Raw genomic sequence first — 20,848 nt, 5'->3', positions numbered from 1 at the left:
CTTGAGTTTCATTAGATGTGTTGCGTGCCACCTTGTGGTGATTAGTGGTAACTGCAGTTAGCTCTGCCCTGCGCAGACTGCGCAACAACTTTTAGATTTCATACTGGACTTAGCAACAGCATTTTAATAATTTAACTACCACACAGAGAGTTGCTTCTGACATGTCCTGATGTATTTTTTCTTTCTTTTAAAGGTGTTTATAATAAAAAGAAATAATTAATTTGACCAACCGGAAGTAATTACAGACGCCCCAGAGTGTTTCCTGTGACGTACCGCTAGCTCCTGATGCTACACGCGGGAAAAAGGCGAAGCTACACATCTCAGTGACAGTAAGACTTTTAGTTTTCGTAATGCAGTTTATAATGTAATTAGAAACTATTTAACGAATATATGTCATAAAGCGGTAGAGTGGGTGCATATGTTTGTTATTTGGAGCGTTTTCGTTAGCTAAATAAACCCTAAACATCACTTGCTTTTCTCTAACTGGCCTACCTCTTTCGATGCGCTCTATTTAATGTAGACTGTGTCTTGATAGGGTGGTGTTGTAGTACACTCCGTGTTCTACTTGTAGACTAGAACCTTAGTCAAAGTTTGCTATTTAAAAACAAGCGCACGTTTCATACTCTACCTTAGCTTAGCTATTGTGAGTGCGGAGCACGGATTTTATTTGTAGTTAGCACCAAGAAACTGAGGCTCAGCTTTACTAATAGGTTTGATACAGCTGGAAAGTAGCATTGGAAACCTAAACTGTCTTGATTTTACTCTTATCAGCGGTCACATTTTTTCGTTAGTAACTTGCAAGGTAAATTTATGTCTGAAACTGATATTGATCGATTTCACGAAACAAAACTGTAAAAGTGTATTAGCTGTAATAATATGTACATCAGCTAGTATCTTCGTCACTTTGTGTCTGACTATCCTGTTTTTATTAATTGTTTCCAGAGACCAAACGCACATCAGCAGTACCCAGAAAGATTATGTTAAGTATATCTCTGGATGCATTCATTTGATGTTTCATCTATCTGCCTGCAGAGCATCAGTCATCGCCTAACATGGGAGACACGCTGGAGTTCAACGATATCTACCAGGAAGTCAAAGGTTCATGGGTTAGTATCTTCATCATCCTTTTTATATTATCTATTTTTCAATATTTGTTTGAAGTGGGCGTTCCTAATGCAGCTCATGAGTGTAGTTAATGTTCTTTAAGCAATCTCTTTTGTGTTTACTGGGATTATGTTTGTAGGCCTTTTTAGTGAAGCAGTTGTTTTAAAATGAGGATGGTCACCAGTCAATTCAGGACCTTTCTTTCACAATCATTACTTTTAAGTGCTATATTTTATTATTGGGTACACTGCAGATAAATGCCTAAAGTAGTCATTTTAAAATATCAGAAACAAATAAACTATATTTATCATACTGCTTTTTATCCTCACTGTAAACAAAATAAAATTACAAGTTTTATAATTTAGAAGAGACAAGGGGCAAAAAGAGTTTTTGTCAACTAATCCACTAGTTGACTTCTCATCCACTGTGCACAGAGTAACTCTTGAGGCTTCAGATCCCAAGACTTTTACACAAGTTTTCTTTTTCTAACTACAGAATGATGGGCGACTGCGTTTCAGCAAACAAAATGTGGTTTATAAGAGCAGCAAGACGGGGAAGGTGGACAGCATCGCGGCTACTGATCTCAGCCTGGCTCAGTGGAGGCGAGTGTGTTTAGGTCACGGCATCAAACTTGGTACCAGCACGGGCCACGTATACAAATATGATGGCTTCAGGGACACGGTGAGTTGAGCGCAAGCCTGTCAGGCGTCATTATAGAGTTGTGTGTCTCATAAAGTTGTAGTCTTACACTTAATTTCTTAAGCAGCTGAACAGGCTCTGAAAGCTCTGCCTGATGCTACTCTTATGTTTTTACACAGTGGAATATTTCGGGCCGACACACTGCTGGTTTAGTCAGCGCTTTGTTTATGGCAAAGAGTGTAACGCAAGCATAGGGGGCCACTTATAAACAACTTCCACTCCCTGCTTGACATTTCCACAGAAAAACATTACCATCTTGCGAAAATGCCACCACTTGAGAGTGTGGATTTCTGTCAGAACTCTGTGAATGAGTCTGCTCTTCACCTCAAAGCTTAATGGGATTAATGAGGGAAACCAGTACTAACATGTGTGTTCTATAAACAGTGTAATCATCGGTTCTTGTGAGTCAGTGTTTATATAAGTCCATGAAACAACTTGGCTCAGGAAATACACAAGGAGGGAAAAAACTGCATGGGTGTTTTTTTTTTTTTTTTTTTTTTTTTTTTTATGTTCTTTTCCCTGCTGCTCTGAGTGAATGAGGAATGTCAACATGCACGTGTAATACTGGGGTGGAGAAGTGGGTATAACCTGGATTTTGTAAACATCTCTTGGGGTTAATCAGCATATTTTTGGGGGGGAGAGATGGATCCTCTTGTCCTGAAGCGCTGGCTGTGATGTCATTGTTTATTATCCCATAGTTAGTGCCGGTAATTGAGAATTGGCTGGAGGTTTAGCTGCTGGCGTGCAGATCAGCCTCTCTTGAATCATCTGTCCCTGTGAAATGTCTTTGAGGAAAGCGGGAATCTTTGCCAGAGAGTCTGTTATATAGCTGACCTGTAATTGTCATCAGGAGGATCGGGGGGGTGGAGAGTCATCTTCCTTTTACAAAGAACAGCGTCAACACTAAACCTATTGCCAGGTGAAGTGAGGAACATGTATTATCTTCTAAAAAATGGCCTGTTCTGTGTCGAAAACTTGGATCCCACCTGCCTAAACTTAGCTGTATAACAAAACCACAACTTGGTTAAATCTTTGGGATCACCCACTGGGCTTCAGACTTCTGAGATCTCACCCGATCTAGTATCTCAGGGATACACCATGAAAGCCAGAAGCTCAGCCAATGAGGCCCCAACCAACAGTTCACAGACCCCTAAAAGATCCTCTGCAAACCTCTCGGTGCCAGATGCACAACCCCATGTCACAGTTGGATCTACATATATCATTAGGGTGGTTTTAATTTTGTGTCTGATTGTTGTATATTTGCACTGTAAGTAGTCTGAAACATCACTGTGCATTGTGAGCATGGTGTTGGAAGTGTTATATTGATTTAGTTTATCAATTGGTTGATTGAATAATAAATATTCTTTTGTCTTTAATAAATGGCAATAGGAAGTATTTACAAAGAAAAAATGGGTTTTTAAATTTGTCGTAGTCATTTTCCGAAATTTTTTTTTTGTTAAATTGCATAAATGTTTCATTATAACTAAGTGTTTGTATTGTTACTTTTTGTATTTGTATTATTTGTATTTTTATTTGTAAATGGTCGCTCTTAATTCTCTCTAGGAGTGAGTGTCTCCGGCTTTCCCACAACCCTGAACTGGACTAAGCAGAATAGAGAACGAGTGAATAATCATTTTTTGAGTTTAGTGCCGTATTAAAACCGCATAGTTTTCAGACAGTGTAGTTACACTTGCATACTCTTGTGTTTTCTGACTATTTGCAGCTATTATCGTATTGATGATAATACAATAGAACACTGAATGTTTTTTGTTTTTTTTGTTTTTTTCTACTGTACTTCTGTCTAATCTAGTGTGTCTTAATCCTGGTCCTCGGGGACCACTGCCCTACATGTTTTAGTTCTTTACAACTCCAAGCTCTTTGCAGGCCTACTAACGAGCTAGTCATTTGAGTCAGGTGTATTAATGTATGAAAACATCTAAAACATGCAGGGCAGTGGGCCCTGAGGGCCAGCATTAAGACACACTGATCTAAACTGAGAATGTGCGTTCATATGAAGAACTTCAGGCTGAAGCTGCGTTCTTTTGGAGAGATGAGATCAAACTTTTCTTTTTGAATGTCCAGATACATAAAAGCTTTTTGACATATTACAAACCTTTGACATTGTTAACCAAGTGGGAGAAGTTTTGTGTATGTGTGTGCATATAACATTTGAAAATTTTACTAATAGAAGACAGACAAAGTGGTCACATGGGATGTGTGTATGTATGTGTGTCTTAGAGATGGAGTCAGTGTTTATTTGTATTAAATGAGCTATGCAACAACAATCTGTACAAACTGATTTTATGCATTAACACATCCACCCTCCCCTTGCTCTGCTATCAAAACAGTTTCTTAATCCAGGTCAACAGACATGCTGATTAATGTTCATGCGCACACACAAACACACACACAGAGACAGACTCCCACATTCACACATAGACTTTCTGGGCTCTAATTGGCTGTAATAACCTTAAGGACAGGCAGATATCCAGGTGCATAAATTTGCTTTCCCACAGACTCTTGTTGTACTCTGTACACACCCACACCACAATCACTTCCACATGTGTTTGTACTACCTTTACAGTGTGCGTGTGTGCGCACACGTGTGTGTGTGTGTCTCGTTGAACATGTGTTTGTCGCTGTGCATGAGTCCAGTTGTAAGCGGGCCTGCAGGATAAATAAACGGGCTGATTGTCAGTGCTGGTGTGGTGTTTGGGTGGTGGGGGGTTTAGAGTGGATGGATTACATTCACCTCCTGTGTTTCCAAGTGGAGTAGTTACAGTTGCGATCAATTATCCCCACATCCCTTCTTCTCAGGTGGCGTCTTTATGAGCTTGACCCATGCAGGTCTGGTGCTTTTACTGCTTTTACCCTTTTCTCTCTTTGTTGTTTTCATCACTTTCTCTCCTCTCAACCCATTATCACACCTCCCTTCATGTCTCCTCACTTTTTTTACGGTCTTTGTCACTTACCAGGACTTTGAGAAGATTTCAGAGTTTTTCAAGGCTAACTACAAAGTGGAGTTGACAGAAAAGGACATGTGTGTGAAGGGCTGGAACTGGGGAACAGCCAAGTTTTCAGGTAAAAATTCACCAAGCTGTTTTACAGGATCACAAAAGGACTGTATTTTGCATTAATAAATAAGGGAAAACAAGTTTGCTCTAATTACTGAACATGCTTTCTTATTCGTTCAGAGTTTCTATTATATACTAAAAAGCTGATGTGTAGGATGATGATTAGGATGTTCAGTCATGATTAGAAGTTCAGGTATGACTGATTCATTGTCTTCACTCTCCTTTCATTACAGGGCCACTTTTATCGTTCGACATTAATGACAACACAGCGTTCGAAATTCCGCTGTCCAACGTTTCCCAGTGTGCTACAGGGAAGAACGAAGTCACCTTGGAGTTTCATCAGAATGACGACACAGAGGTCTCTCTAATGGAGGTCCGATTCTACGTCCCGCCCAGCCAAGCTGATGAAAGACAAGACCCTGTGGAGGTTAGGAAGCATGGTCTACTTCACCAGCTGTTAATTTCATGAAGTGCAAGTATATTTTGTTTTTATTATTATTGGTATTAGTTATAATTTATGGGTATTATTATTATTATTTTTGCTTCAGGCATTTGCCCAGAACGTGTTGTCTAAGGCTGATGTGATCCAGGCCACAGGAGATGCTGTGTGTATCTTCAAGGAGCTGCAGTGTCTCACGCCTAGAGGAAGGTAAACGATAATATTCAAAAACAACATAGTCAACCACATATGTTTTTTTTTATCTTACATACGTGGTTCACATACAATTTTAGAAAATATGAAATATGTTTGAAGTAATTTCCATGTCTAGGCAAGTTTGCCAAAAACAGAAGTTCATTCTAGACCAGAGGTCACTAACTAGCGGACCGCGGTCCGGATCCAGACCCAGAACCTGTCCCATATGGACCCAGAGTTAAAATATGAAATCTGACACGGTGCTATTACTTTAATTGGCGCAACTTTTGCAATCTTTACATTAAGTGGTCAGGAAACATGCGGACCAATTGCATGTGAGGTAAGCTATCCCACGTGATGCACTCAGCCAGTCAGGGTGTGAGGCTCCCGGCGAGGCGGTAAACTGCTAGCTAGATCAAACATAGCAGGGATAAAGACGACTGCTCCGGAGAAAGGCAACAGAGTTGCTAAATCTGCCTGTTATCATCGACTTCAGGCTTATTTTTCTGTTAAGTCTCTTGCAAATATGGTCAATTGCGGGTTTTGGGGCTTATTTTTTTTCTGAGTGTAGTTGCTTATTTGGGTTTGTCCTGCTCCTGTTATGAAGCCCTCCTGAATCTCACAGCTGTCCACAATATCGGATGTTATGTTAGAAGAGTTCAGACTATTAGAGGGGTGATCTAGGTCACAATTTCTGATAGCCATCAGAATGTGTACCTGCATTATAATGAACTCAGACTTAAATACAAATTCAATCGTCTTCTAAGACGTACATGCAGAGAAATGCATGCTGAGGTGGTAAAGTGGTTTGCGTACTAACCGGACAACCTAATTTTACTTTTACACCACATGTCACGTCTGTGGGCGACCTTATCTAAAGTCGATCCTGGTGTGTTTTTTCATACTGTGCTATCTGTTACTGTGAGAAAGTAGTGACAAAAATTTCACATGTATGATTTTTTCTTTCTTTTCATAGTTTGAGATCACTAGCCTTCTTAAGGTTGTCTTATGTATATGTTTTAAATTAAATAACATGGAGAAATACACAGGGAATTGTTGACCGTTGTGTTGTTTTTCACACACATGCAAAACATTTTATATATCACTACATGCTGATGAAATGACATATGCTAGACCCTCCTTCACCTTAATAAATTAAACATTTTTGTCATTTTAGGGTGGGTCATCACTGTCTTATAGCATGGAAAGGGTTTTTTTGCATGTGGTCTTTAAGTGGAAAGATGCAGATTGTGTACTTGGTTGGGTTTGCATCCAAGGATATTTTAGTTTTTCAGAATTCTGCTAAACAAAATAGAAATGTATACAACTATTAATGGGAGCATCAAGATAAGCTGTTGTGGCACCAATTCTCCAGCCTGATCTGCAGAGGAAAAGGGTATACCTGATTTAGAAGCATCAGGCAAACCTGAAACAAAGCCATGTTTTTAAAAGTATTATTAGATCTTTGTATTTGTAGAAGATGTTTGATAATGCCATAGAGTGACAACAGGATGACTGACCTTTGGCAATAACTAGATCTGTTTTACCTCTATTTTCTACAGATGGTCCAACCCTCCTTTCATTTATGTTTTTACTTCTTTCAGGTATGACATTCGTATCTACCCGACATTTCTTCACCTGCATGGTAAGACTTTTGACTACAAGATTCCCTACACCACCGTCCTCCGTCTCTTCCTCCTGCCACACAAGGATCAGAGGCAGATGTTCTTCGTGGTGAGTGAACAAACCTGCCTTTTCTGGCATTTCATTTATAACTGTGTTTAACTAAATCTAAGTGTAATTTTGTTCATTACTTTTTCATTTTTTGTCATAGATCAGTCTGGATCCTCCCATCAAGCAGGGTCAGACACGTTATCACTTTCTCATTCTGCTCTTCTCTAAAGAAGAGGACATTAACCTTACCCTCAACATGAGCGAGTAAGTATGTGATAATAGAGGAGGCCTTGATGTCTATGAGCTGCTGTGGACTATGGGCTGCTTTTTCCCCCCTGAACTAACAGCTTAATGATGCCGCACTCTGAGTTGTTATAAAGCATTAATCCACTAGGGGGAACTAGAGAACGGAAAAAACATTTTAATGCATTTATAAAAGCATCAGCAATGGTTGCATAGCTGCACACAGGTCCCAGAGATGTGTTACCTTTGAGCTTAAATCTTGTCATCTTCTGTGTGTAACAGGGAGGATGTGGAGCGGCGCTTTGAAGGAAAACTCAGCAAAAATATGTCAGGGTCTCTTTATGAGATGGTCAGCAGGGTGATGAAGGCCCTGGTCAACCGCAAGATCACTGTACCTGGAAACTTCCAAGGGTTGGTATCTTATTCACACAAGTATTTTATTTCCTAATAAATAATTTCTGATTAAACTTTCCTCTATTTTTGTAATCTTCAGTCATTCTGGAGCTCAGTGCATCACCTGTTCCTATAAGGCATCTTCAGGCCTCCTCTATCCTCTGGAGAGAGGCTTCATCTATGTCCACAAGCCCCCCGTCCACCTGCGTTTTGAGGAAATCTCCTGCGTCAACTTTGCCAGAGGCACCACCACAACACGTTCCTTTGACTTTGAGATTGAGACCAAGCAGGGAAACCAGTACACTTTCAGCAGCATTGAGAGGTGACATTGCCACACACTCTTTAGTCAGATGTAACTATTATTCTTTTGCTATCAAACCCCAAACAAAACATATTGAATCCCCACTATTTAAGGATTTTACTGCATGTGAACCCATATTTCTGTCATGATGGATCATAATCAACATAGCAGATACTGAAACTGTGACATTTTACTGTGTCATGGAAATATTATCTCATTTTGACTTTGATGACAGCAATACATCTCAGTCAAGTTGGAACAGGGTGATGATCATCATGACTGGCGCATTAGGAGAAGAATGTTGTCCATTATTGTCTGTTGGAGGATTCCAGCTGCTTAACAGTGCTGAGGCTGTGATGCCGGATGTTTCTATTCATTATGTACTACAGTGCCTTGAGAAAGTATCCATACCCCTTGAACTTTTTCACATTTTGTGACCTTACAACAAACTTGAATATATTTTGTTGAGATTTTATGTAATAGACCAACACAAAGTAGCACATAATTGGGAAGTGGAACAAAAATAATACATAGTATTCAAAAATGTAAATGAATATAAATCTGAAAAGTGTGGTGTGCACTTGTATTTAGCCCCTTGTAGTCTAATACCCCTGAATATAATGCAGTGCAATCAACTGCCTTCAGAAGTCACCTAATTAGTAAATTGAGTCCACCTGTGTGTAATTTACTCACAGTATAAATACACATGTTCTTTAAAGGCCTTGGTGGTTTGTTAGAGAACAACATCGTGAAGACCAAGGAACTCACCAGACATGTCAGGAATAAAGTTGTGGAGAAGCTTAAAGTAGGTTTAGGTTATAAAAAAAAATCCCAAGCTTTGAACATCTCAAGGAGTACTGTTCAATCCATCATCCAAAAATGGATAAAGCATGGCACAACTGCAAACCTACCAAGACATGGCCCTCCACCTAAACCGACAGAGCGTGCTAGGAGAGCACTGCTCAGAGAAGCAGCTAAAGCCTGGTACACATTTTGTTTAATCTTATGAGATATTTTTATCTGCTTGAGACCTCACACGTGAAGATAAAAAAATCAGTTTAGATCGCACTGTGTGTGGTGTGCTCTGAAAATGTAATCACAGAACAGCACAGACATAACGATGCTGTCCAGCAATTCATCTACAATCTAGTCCTCCAAGCCGAACAAAGGTTGAAACATAGAAGAACAACCATAGCAACAACTGGCAAGAAACGAAGAAGAAGAATCAGAGTAACAATCGGAAAACACAGCATGGAAGAGGATACGTAGGACAAGGGAATGATGGTGGTCTTGGGACTAACAGAAAAACAAAAAAAGCCAGAACTGAAAAAAAAACAAAAAACATACTGGACACGGCGTGAACACGGACTTTATTTACTTCCTTGTTCGCCAGCCAGCTCGCTCTCTGATCGGCTTCATTCCGTACCACATCACCATCCAAGCAGTCACAATGCCCAAGTCGTCGGCGTTCCTCACAAATCGGCGCTGAAATATTAAACATGTTCAATGTTCCCAGTTGTCGACTACGACCCCTTTCGGAGCGGATTATTAGTACAAATCGTCTCATAACACACCACAGACCAAATGATAATTGGACAGGGAAATTGTTATGTGTGTACCAGGCTTAAGAGGCCCATGGTCACTCTGGAGGAGTTGCAGATATCTACAGCTCAAATGGGAGAATCTGTCCACAGGACAACTTTAAGTCATGCACTCCACAAATCTTTTCTTTATGGAAGAGTGGCAAGAAGAAAGCCATTGTTGAAAGAAAGGCATAAGAAGTCCTGCTTGCAGTTTGCAACAAGCCATGTAGGGGACACCGCAAACATGTGGAAAAAGGTGCTTTGGTCAGATGAGACCAAACTTGAACTTTTTGACCTAAATGCAAAGTGCTATGTGTGGCGGAAAACTAACACTGCTCATCACCCTGAACACACCATCCCCACAGCAAAACACGGTGGTGGCAGCATCATGTTGTGTGGATGCTTTTCTTCAGCAGGGACAGGGTAGCTGGTTAGAGTTGATGGAAAAATAAATGGAGCTAAATACAAGGCAATCCTGGAAGAAAACCTGTTGGAGGCTGGAAAAGACTTGAGACTGGGAAGAGACTGCACTCCCATTGAGCATCTGTGGCAAGACTAGAAAATTGTTGTTCAGATGCTCTCCATCCAATCTGGCTGAGCTTAAGCTATTTTGCAAAGAAGAACGGGCAAAAATGTCAATATCTTAATGTGCAAAGCTGGTGGAAACATACCACAAAAGACTTGCAGCTGTAATTTCAGCGAAAGGTGACTACAAAGTTTTGACGCAGGGGGGCTGAATACAAATGCACACCACATTTTTCAGATTTCTATTTGCATAAAATCATTTTCATTCCACTTCACAATTATGTGCTACTTTGTGTTGATCAATCACATAAAATCTCAATAAAAATAAATCCTTTAAGCTTGCGGTTGTAAGGTGGCAAAATGTGAAAAAGTTTAAGGTGCATGGATACACTATAAATGTTTTTTGCAGGCAAAAGATACAGCACAGATTCCTCTAATTCTTTTGGCAGTATAATACTCTTTACATTTCTCTTTTTTTAGGGTTAGGGTTTTCTTTTTGTATAACAGTTAATGCTAACTGAAGCAGATCAACATGAATTTCTTGTCTTGGCTTTTTTCTGTTACCTCCGCTAATCTCACTAACAAAGATGTAAAATGATGCCAACAAGCACTGACAGACATCCTCTGTTAAACACTTTTCGGTCTTTTAATATTCTCTCATATTGTACTTCCTATAGCGCCATTTAAACACTAAACATCTTTAATGAATTTCATGTTAATATAAATCACCCTCATTTTTCTTATGTTCCTCCAGAGAGGAGTATGGAAAACTGTTTGACTTTGTTAACGCCAAGAAGCTCAACATCAAGAACAGAGGGTTCAAAGAGGTAAACTAGTCTTTATTTAACACATCCCAATTTATAAAAGAAAAACTACACAAGTTATAGACATTGATGCCTGTTGCCCCTCTCTTGTGTGTCTGTACATGTACCCTTGTAGAAGAAGGTGGGTATGGTCACGGGCGTCGTGTGGATAAGGCTCTTGATTCTTACTGCTGTGGAGTGATTCTGATTGCATGGCGTGCTGCTGGTGTGTGTTACATGGATGGTGTCCAATAATCTTGATTTGGTTTTGTGTTACCAATGCATTTTGTGTTGAACCTGATCAGTCTTAAGTGATGTAGGGCTAATTATGGGACATTTGTTCGGTGCGGCAGTGTGTGACTGATGACCAATAACTGTGTGTATGTGTGTTTGCATCATGCTGACTAATGTGCTACCTGGGGGCTTTTGCTGTTCTTTAACTCTCAAAACAGTTGTTTTCATGACAGATGCTTAAGCACGGGTTTCGCCGCTTGAAATATTTTGCTGACATGTCCAAAAAATCAAATACCCACTTAGTTATGCTAGCAGCAAGGCCATCTGTTGTCATGGTGATGGGGTGTGCAGAGGAAGTCAGTGAGAATGAATGGAGCTGTTCTACATTTCCTGTTAGTGTTTTAATGGCAGCCTCCCTGACGGGACTTGGCTGTCCACTGGCAGACATGGATATTGATGTATGAAAATGGGAAAGACAATGGGGAACAGGATGAAACTGGCTGGATTGTGGTCTCAATGATGTTACAACACGGTTGCAAGCCACAAGGTTCTGCTGTGGTATTTTTACTTTCCTAAGAGGAAGATATTACAACAAACCAAACTCTTCACAATTTCCTAATAAAATAGAATAATAATAATAATAATAAAATGAATATTAAACACATCATATATATATATATATATATATATATATATATATATATATATATATATATATATATATATTTTTTTTAGTGTGTAATACACCAAAATACTGAAGCGTTTAGGTGTTTGTTTTTGAGTAAGTTTCAGTTGTGGATCTTATAATAACTCAGGCTGAAGTTTTTGAACTAGCATGACACTGTTTTGCTTTGGATAACATTCAGTTCTGACCCAGCACTCAAACATACGGAGTAGGGCTGCAACGATTAGTCGACATTGTCGACAATAGTCAACATTAGCCGTCGACTATTGTCAGCAATAAAAAAAAAAACCTACTGAGTGAGACATCGTCTTCCAATCCAAATCTGCTGAGAGTTGCACATGCGCAAAGAGGGGAAAAAAATACAGAGTGAGACATCGTCTTCTTTTTTAATCTCTGCTGAGAGTTGCACATGCGCAGTGAAGTCCGCCAGGGGAAAATGTGGTGGCGGACTAGGTAAGAAAACAGCGGCGAAAAATGTTAAAAGTCTGGGATAACTTCACATTAAACTTACAAAATAAATTAAATACATGTGAGATTTGTAAAGCACACCTTGTGTACCACGGAAGTACGTCTGCAATGCTCGAACATTTAAAGAGGAGGCACGTCAGGCTTAACAACCTTATGTAAAATTTCAAAGCTGAAAGTGAAATAAGATCCATTTATAATAATCATGAGATACATAATCCGATTGGTCGACTAGTCGTTTTAATAGTCGGTGACTAATCGACCATCAGAATAGTCATTACTTGCAGCCCTAATACAGAGCTCTTTGACGCTGATTTTAATTATCAAACAAGTTGTTTATTCTCATTTTGGAGCAACAGCTTTTTTAATGCAATGCACAATTGAACAATGGTGCAAATAGCTGTGAGCACATGTAGACTTCCCTGAATCCAGCAGCGAAAAAGTGTGATACACATGTGTTAATCTGCCTCCATCTTGCACATCAAGAGACCAGACTGTTGTGCATTTGTAGCTCATGTTGTGGCTGAGACAGAGATGTCATCATTGTTAAGCAATCATTTAAACTCACATTACTGTAAATGGAATATTTTGGGCTGGTGAAAATGATACTCTGTACAAGTGGGAACTGCATTTTTTCCTAATCTAACGATTAATTCTGGTTCTGGTTAATTACAGTCCTGAGTGCCTTGATTCAGTCCCCCTCTTTGAAGTTGTGCATTATGGGTTTTGTTGTTTTGAGGTGGGGATTTGTTAACTGCAGTGTGCTTTCAGGGCATGAAGGGCAACATCGACGAGTACAGCGATTCAGATGAAGACCAGCATGATGCCTATCTAGAGAGGATGAAGGCTGAGGGCAAGATCAGAGAAGAGGGCAATGACAGCGATGAATCAGATGGTGGAAGCGGTGAGTAATAATTTTAGAAAGAAAAAGGTCGAGGGCATCTTCAGGAGATCAGTCGAGTCTGAGCAAGGATTTTTTTTGTTTTTCTAGATGAGTCGTTCAACCCCGGAGAGGAAGATGATGACATTGCAGAAGAGTAAGTGGCTTTTTCCTCAAATTTAGATCTATTTACTCTATTAACCAGGTTTTCAAATTTGAGCTAAAAACGCTTGTAACTGTTCTTTTCCATCTGAATTGTTTCAGTATAACTGTCCCTGCTTCTGTCTTTTCATCAGATACGACAGCAACGCCACGGCAAGCGACAGCAGTGAAGAAGGAAACGAAAGTGAAGATGAAAGCGCAAAGAAGAAAAAAGCCAAAAAAGCCAAAGTGGTGAAAGAGAAAAAGGAGAGAAAGCCACGCAAAGAGGTGAGAAACCAGTTGTAGGGTAAAAAGGAATATTAGGATTTAAAGTACTTTAAACAGATTTTACTGTATATAAACCTGTATAATTACACACCTTGCATATTTTCAACCTGAGTAGAAGAAGCAGAAGGATACTGGTGGTCCAAAGAGGCCGATGAGTGCCTACATGCTTTGGCTGAACAACAGTCGAGAGCGAATCAAGTCGGAGAACCCTGGCATCTCCATCACAGAGATCTCAAAGAAGGCTGGAGAGATGTGGAGACAGCTCAGCAAAGCTGAGAAGGAGGTGAGGGAGATTCTTCTGTGGCTCAAACCAATCTTTTTATTTCACATCAAATGACAGTGCTAAAATATTTCCTTTTCATACTGAATCATTAGAGAATACCCTAAATCAGAGGTCACTAACAAGCGGACCACGAGCCAGACCCAGAACCTGTCCCATATGGACCCAGAGTTAAAACATAAAATCTGATGGGGTGTTTTTACTTTAACTGGTGCAACTTTTGCAGTCTTCACAGTAGTGGTCAGGAAACATGCGGACCAGAAGCATGTGAGGTAAGCCATCCCACGTGATGCACTCAGCCAATCAGTGTGTGAGGCTCCCGGTGCCGCGGTGAACTGCCAGCTAGGTCAAACATAGCAGGGATAAAGACAACTGCCTTGAGAAGGGCAGCAGAGTTGCTAAATCAGCTTGTTATCGGTGACTTTGGGTTTGCTTTTCTGTTAAGTCTCTTGGAAATATGGTCAGTTGTGGGTTTTGGGGCTTGTTTACCTGAGTTTAGTTGCTTATTTGGGCTTGTCCTGTTTGTTATGAAGCCCCCCTGATTCTGTTGTCACCGATTTTGATGGGTCACAGATTTTGGTGTAACACCAGCAAGCCCCTACCCACATACACGCTCTACTTCACTTGACATAGCAATAGTGACAATGCCTGCGAATAAATAGGAGATGTGTAAAATATATATAATACAGAGTAGAAAAGAGAGTGTATTGATGGGCTCATAATGCAGCCCCTCAAAAAACCTTATCCGTGAGGCACAAATCAGTTTCACTGTCATTTGTTGTAGGTCTTACCCCGGGTCTTTTTGAGACAAGTTATGTGTGTCTTATTTTGATTATTATTGATTTTGAAGTTTTAAAGTTTAATTTATTCAATGTTTACATTGTACATACAGACTGTTTGTGTGTATATATATATATATATATATATATATATATACAGACACACACATACACACAGTGGTCTCTCGCAATAACAGTGTTCACCTTTCGTGGAATTTTTTTTTCTTTTTGTGCAGGTTTCCATGCTTTTTTTTTTTTTTTTTTTGCTTTTTTTAAAAAAAAATTTTCTTTTTTTTATAGCGTGTTGTGTTCTGTGCCCTGCGGTTTCATTCTATAATACTGGGCTTATTTTTCTATGGTGGCTTGAACTTTGAGGGTGTTTAAACAAGAGAGAAAAGTGTGATAATGTTAATGCCTGTCTTAGAGAAGTGTATAAAGTGTGTATTGAGGGGCTTTACAGCCTTAAAACATCTAAAATAATTGTAAAAAATAAAGCTGACTACTTAGCAGATTTCGCCTATTGCGGGTTATTTTTAGAGCGTAACTCCCACGATTAACGAGGGACCAACCGTATATTTTAGGGCTGAACAATTCAGGAAAAAAAATGTGAATCGTGATTTTTTTTGCTCAGAATTGAGATCACAATTCTCTGGCACGATTTTTTCATAAAATGTTTTTTTGCACTGAACTTTACCAAAACAACAAAAAAGACATTGAAATGGTCTTTCAGGTAGAGTACGGGTGTCAAAGTCAAACACACAGCTGGCCAAAAGAAAAAACTAACAAGCTGAGGTCCAGACTGGTTCAATGTTTATTAAAAACCTTTTTAAATGAACTTATTGCACACATATTCTTGTCTATAAAACAACATTAATCATTAAATAAAAAAAATAAAAAAAGTCTGTTCAGATCTGTTGCATTTATTTCTTATGGCTCTATATGCACTTTTTTCCAGAGTAATTTCAATTGAAAACATTTTCTACAGGCTTTCCTCGTATGAAAAATCAAATGCCGCTATAGCAAAAGGAAAAAATGCAAAAACTTAAACTGCGCCGAACATCACTTTTCTACATAAATATATTACACACACACACATACATACACACACCCCTACCCTAAATGTTTTGCTGTGTCATCTCTACGGAGCTCCGGTAGTGTGTAAACTCAGTTTAATCGTTCAGATTTCTAAGGATTGGGTTGATTTTTTTTTTGCATTAATCATTCAAATTCTACTCTGGCCACAGGGACACTAAATTCTTCCATTGCAGAACAACATTGTGGTAAACTGAAAGTCAATCTTGAGGTTTTGTTTCTTTCAGGAGTGGGAAACAAAGGCAGGGGAAGCAAAGAGGCAGTATGACAAAGCAAAGAAGGAGTACAAAGAGAGCGGAGGAGGGTCAGCTTCAAGTTCCAAGAAGTAAGACTGCAACACAGAAGTTGTTTTTTTTTATCTGTTTTTCTCATTTATGCCTGTTTTTTATTATCTGACTTTTTTCCCTTTCACCCATTAGGGAAAGCAAAAAGTCTGGAGGCAAAAAAGATGAAAAGAAGAGAAAGTCTGCTGGCGCAGACAAGGATAGGGAGCGTGGAGGAGGTAACGACAGCTTCAAGAGCCGAGAGTTCATCGAGACCAGCGAGGAGAGTTCCTCAGACTCTGACCGTAAGAGCAAGTCCAAGAGGAAGAAGGTAAAACCTGTGATGATAAATGTCACAGTGAGACCAGCTGAAGCTGTTATCACCTTGTCTGCATGGTTCTTTTCACCACAGATACACAACACTCCCTGTAGTCAGTGTAAATTGTGCGTTATACATACATACATGCATACATACATGCATGCATCTCGACATGCAGACCGATGTTTTTCCAGCCTAATGTTTTGCATTGGTTCCACTGGTGCGCCTACCTTTTTAATTTGTGTGCACTTGCAAAAAATTTAGGTGCACCCCGATTTTTACAGTGTCACTTTCAGCAGCTCATCTTAATACATTTTAATGATTGTCTCTTGATCAGTACACATAGACGTGGTTGGTTGCTTAAATTATTGTAAACAGTGAGGTTTAGAAAAATGCTTCTTTATTTGAAGCATGAATGTTAACTTAAAACAAACATTTTAAAAATTAACAACAGTTTTCACCTTCTCATATTAAAGCATCTTGTTGATAAAACGGTTGTTCTTTTCAATATACATTTTTTTCTTGCAGAAATCGGATGATGAGGAGGAAGCAGCTGTGTCTACGCCTGCCAGCTCAGAGGAAGATTCTGACTAAACAAACACTTACAGATTATACACACAAACCAAGGACCAACCATTTATACACTGTTGATTTCCAGCAAACTTTGAGTTGTATCTTTCTTCAACATGTTTTGTTTTAAGAGTACAAACTCAAATGTTGACCAATCTGGAAACTCAGCTCTTATGGGTTATTTGAGCAGGTCTGCTACTGACAGCTCAGTGAATTGATGGGATCTGCCATTTAACTGTTTTCATGGTTTTACCATCCAACTCTTGAGATTTGTTGTTAGATGAATAATGCTGGGGTTTGTAGGAGTAAATAGCTGATTCATGTTGAACGTAAGGAGTAGCAGAGTTTTGTTCCTCCCAGGTAGTTCTTTTTAAAAACAGCCATTTTTGTGTTTTGAAGTTTTATGTTTTCAGTATGAGGTAAATGATTTTCAATAAATCTTCGCTTTGTTTTTCTGGTGTGTTTTTTGTTTTTGTTTTTTTTTTTTTCCTTTTTTCTTTTAGGACCACCAACCATTTGCATGATGTTTGCTTGTGTGTAGTTTGTAAAAGAAACTGAACCCAAAACATGAGACGCATAACTTTCCAAGCATTTGCAGACCAGTTTACCACCCCAATATGGCAGCAGCCTCCCCCAGCAGATCATCAGTGGTCCCTGAAGAAACTGCTCAGAAGGCACTCAGAGAGCATGACAAGAGTCTGAGGTGTTCAGCCACCCCCCCATACTTCCCAGCTACCAATCTGATGGGATCTAATGGTATTTGTGGGAAACAAGACTAATCCTCAAGGACCCCACCGCTCAACTAGAGTATCTATTGCAGGACTACTCAGTTTGGTCCTACCAGGGCAGCAGTGATCCGACACACCTGACTCAATCTAATGAATCAATGTGAAGAAATTCATAGACTGTTTGATCCATTTTAATTTGAGTTGGGTGTGTTGGAGCAGGGACACATTGAAACCCTGCAGGACTGTGGCCTATAGGGCTGAATTGACAAAGATTTTGTAGGTATGTTTAAGCAGTGTTTACTTGCTGAAACTCAATTTTTTAATTTGTTAAAGTCTGATTCAGCATTTGGGATTTATACTTGGAATGTATTTTTTCATCAGGAACTTTACATATTGATCAACATGATTTGTGTCAACAAGTAGTTAAATCATCCAATCACACTGCAGCAACCTAATGCATGTAGATATGGTCAAGACAACTTGCTGATGTTCGAGCTAAGCATCAGAATGGGGAAGGCAGAGGACTTTAAATTTGGCATGATGGTGCCAGACAGGTTGGTCTGAGTATTTCAGAAACCCACGATCTACTGGGATTTTCACCCGCTTCCATCTCTAGGGTTTACAGCAGATGGACTGGCAGTTATCTAGATAAGATAGATGAGTCACAATCTGATCTAGAACTCGCAATTTGTTGTCCCCATATGAACTGAACTGGGAAGAAAGCATCTAGGTTTTCAGCACATGGAATAAATTACAATCTGAACTCCAACTTAAAACTCGTGTTCCATTGAATGAATTTAAAGCTCTGGTAAAATTTGCAATTAACATTTGCAAACTCATCATGGATGTTCAGCTGACCAATCTGCTGCAACTATATGAAGGCATCATGTCAATATGGAGCAAATTCTCAGAGGAATATTTAGGACAGTAAATTTTATGTTAATTTTTTGGAATTATAAAATGAATGAACAAATATATAATGATAAAAAAGTAACAGTAATATTTCATTTCTACATTAATTTTTTTTAATCTAGCTTTCCAAAAGTTGAAATTCTTCGAAAGAGAGATAATTAAATAATAAATAATCAAATAAAATACTGAATTTTTAAAATATTTTAATTTGATTTTATATACTCATTTCATAGCTTATTAATGCTCCACATTTAGTCAGAGAACACAAACACAAGCGTTTAGTGCTTACTTAAGATACTCCGCTGGGATTTCTGCACACTTTGTCACATGATGCTCTTTTAACCAGGCAGGGTTTGGAAGGGCGGTGCTCAAAGAGACAGTGGTTTTAAACCGAAGGCTGAGGCCTAAGTAGGTGGTTTGGAGCTTTTAAGAGCCAAACATTACCGGATATTGAACTCTCAGGTTTATGATGAGCAATAACAGCAGTTTGGGGCCGTTGCTTGGTTTAGCTGTTTTTATTTTTGTGATGTAAATGCCAATAAATAACCTGTTAATCATCATCTGGTATGCTACAAGTCAGGAATCACTTATCTAAGGGAATGAAATGGTCTGAGCAAAATATATTAGAGGTGTATAAATAACAGGTTTGGTCAAGATTGATTCAACAGTTAACGATTTGATGTTTCACAGTGTCGGAAATTCTGCAAGAATACGATTTTGATTTGATTGAATTTTGTTATGAAATGTTAATTTCATAATCATGTGGTCCAGTCAGGGGTTAGGAATCATTATGGTTCATTTCTGGGAATTTTTAATATGTAACACCTATTCGTCTGGTCAGTCTTTAGCTAATTTTAAGGATTATTTGGAAAATATACAAAAAATAGTTGCATAATAACTCCAGTCACTGTAATAAAAGCTGTGTTCTGGTTTCTAAATTTAATCTTGAGTCAGTTTGACTTTTGTTGGCTGCTCTGGTTGTTTTAGTTTACTTATGTTCTGTTATGTTTATAATGTTCCTACTTAAAGTTCCTACCCATCCCCTGCATAGTTCCTTCCAGCTAACATCATCAGGCCTTTGTTGTAAAGTCCCCTATCAGTTCAAATATTTACAGGAGTTAATTTTATTTCCACTGCCAAATTTATTATCAAATTTATTTCCAATTTATTTCCAAGATATTTTTACAACTTAGTTATTTTAACTTTGGGTGGATGCTATTGGACCATTGATTATTGAATTGGTGTAGATAGACGTATTTTTACACCTTTACTTTTCAGCAAAGGTTTAGAACCCCAAACAGTCAGTTAGAGCCTCCTTATTCATCCTTATTATTACCCCCCTTATTGATTGCACAAGTTGCTTTTACTAGTTTATTGCTCATATTATTTGGGTCCCAGACATAAGCAGAAATTAATCAGTCTTCACTGTTGTGGTCAAAGAACTGAGTGGGTTGACATAGAAATCTTCCTGTCATAAAACAAGCATCACTTCAATTATTTCCCTTTTCACCAGCAAATGTATAACAAAATATTCCACTCTATCTACATTTGAATTCATATTTATTGTATTTAATGTTCATATGTTTCATGGAATGAATGGCCATCACAGAAGCGATAACACCATGCCAATGTGATAAACATTACAGTTACGATGTTTGCAGCCTAAAAGCTTGTCTTCTAGTTTGTGCATCCAGAGCATGTGTTTATGTGCTTCTTATATTAGGTTACCATTTACTGACCACAAACATAATGGAGCCATTTAAGAAATGACATGCTTTCTAAGTACATATATCTGTGCACATAGACACACACTGTCACTGAATTACATTATCTCACTGATGTAAGAGGCTATAATGTTGCTGGTCCTTCTTAGTGTATAGAGAAAAGCTTGTATCGTATGTTGTAATTATTGCACAGTTGTCAGTAATGCCACAGTGTGCAATTTAATACAGTGCATTTAGCTCTTACAGTGGGGTATAAAATCAGATTTCTATTTCTATATAGTTGATGTGCAGAAATGTGACAAAATTATATTTAATAGTGATGCATTGAGCATTTAGACTTCTGAGAGGCTGCATTTAAAGTGCTGACGTTTTCTGAATTGTTTTACACCACTTGAAAGAAACCATAAACTTTTCAGATTTAAGTTTCATAGCTCTTGTATAGAATGTCTGTAAAG

At 38.7% G+C, this 20,848-nt stretch overlaps 1 protein-coding gene across 3 annotated transcripts; it reads left to right on the top strand.

Moving 5' to 3' along the window:
- Positions 1-247: 247 nt before the first annotated feature.
- On the top strand, positions 248-17,480 carry ssrp1a (structure specific recognition protein 1a). Of its 3 annotated transcripts, none has more exons than XM_041990490.1 (19): positions 248-329; positions 1,033-1,106; positions 1,600-1,785; positions 4,779-4,884; positions 5,111-5,304; positions 5,426-5,526; positions 7,116-7,245; positions 7,346-7,449; positions 7,711-7,839; positions 7,922-8,143; positions 10,985-11,057; positions 11,170-11,175; positions 13,189-13,321; positions 13,409-13,454; positions 13,594-13,726; positions 13,842-14,009; positions 16,105-16,202; positions 16,297-16,471; positions 16,988-17,480. In XM_041990490.1, exons 2-19 carry the CDS (start codon positions 1,053-1,055, stop codon positions 17,051-17,053), a joined length of 2,124 nt encoding a protein of 707 aa, XP_041846424.1. In that variant the 5' UTR covers positions 248-329; positions 1,033-1,052; the 3' UTR covers positions 17,054-17,480. The 3 variants fall into 3 exon arrangements, with proteins under 3 accessions (XP_041846424.1, XP_041846426.1, XP_041846425.1); XM_041990491.1 differs by lacking the exon at positions 248-329 and adding an exon at positions 705-802; XM_041990492.1 differs by lacking the exon at positions 11,170-11,175.
- Positions 17,481-20,848: the final 3,368 nt, after the last annotated feature.

The sequence above is a fragment of the Melanotaenia boesemani genome, chromosome 7 (genome assembly GCF_017639745.1).
Source record: "Melanotaenia boesemani isolate fMelBoe1 chromosome 7, fMelBoe1.pri, whole genome shotgun sequence".
Classification (NCBI taxonomy): Eukaryota; Metazoa; Chordata; class Actinopteri; order Atheriniformes; family Melanotaeniidae; genus Melanotaenia; species Melanotaenia boesemani.
Note: the sequence above shows the minus strand (reverse complement) of the source record. Positions and strands in the feature narration are given on the sequence as shown.

What these genes read in the sequence shown, in the direction of transcription:
- ssrp1a (XM_041990490.1), top strand. Translation starts at nt 1,053, where the DNA reads ATGGGAGACACGCTGGAGTTCAACGATATCTACCAGGAAGTCAAAGGT. An exon ending in ACTTTCAGCAGCATTGAGAG is followed by an intron (nt 8,144 to 10,984) that starts GTGACATTGCCA and finishes ATGTTCCTCCAG; the next exon opens with AGAGGAGTATGGAAAACTGT. An exon ending in TGAATCAGATGGTGGAAGCG is followed by an intron (nt 13,322 to 13,408) that starts GTGAGTAATAAT and finishes TTGTTTTTCTAG; the next exon opens with ATGAGTCGTTCAACCCCGGA.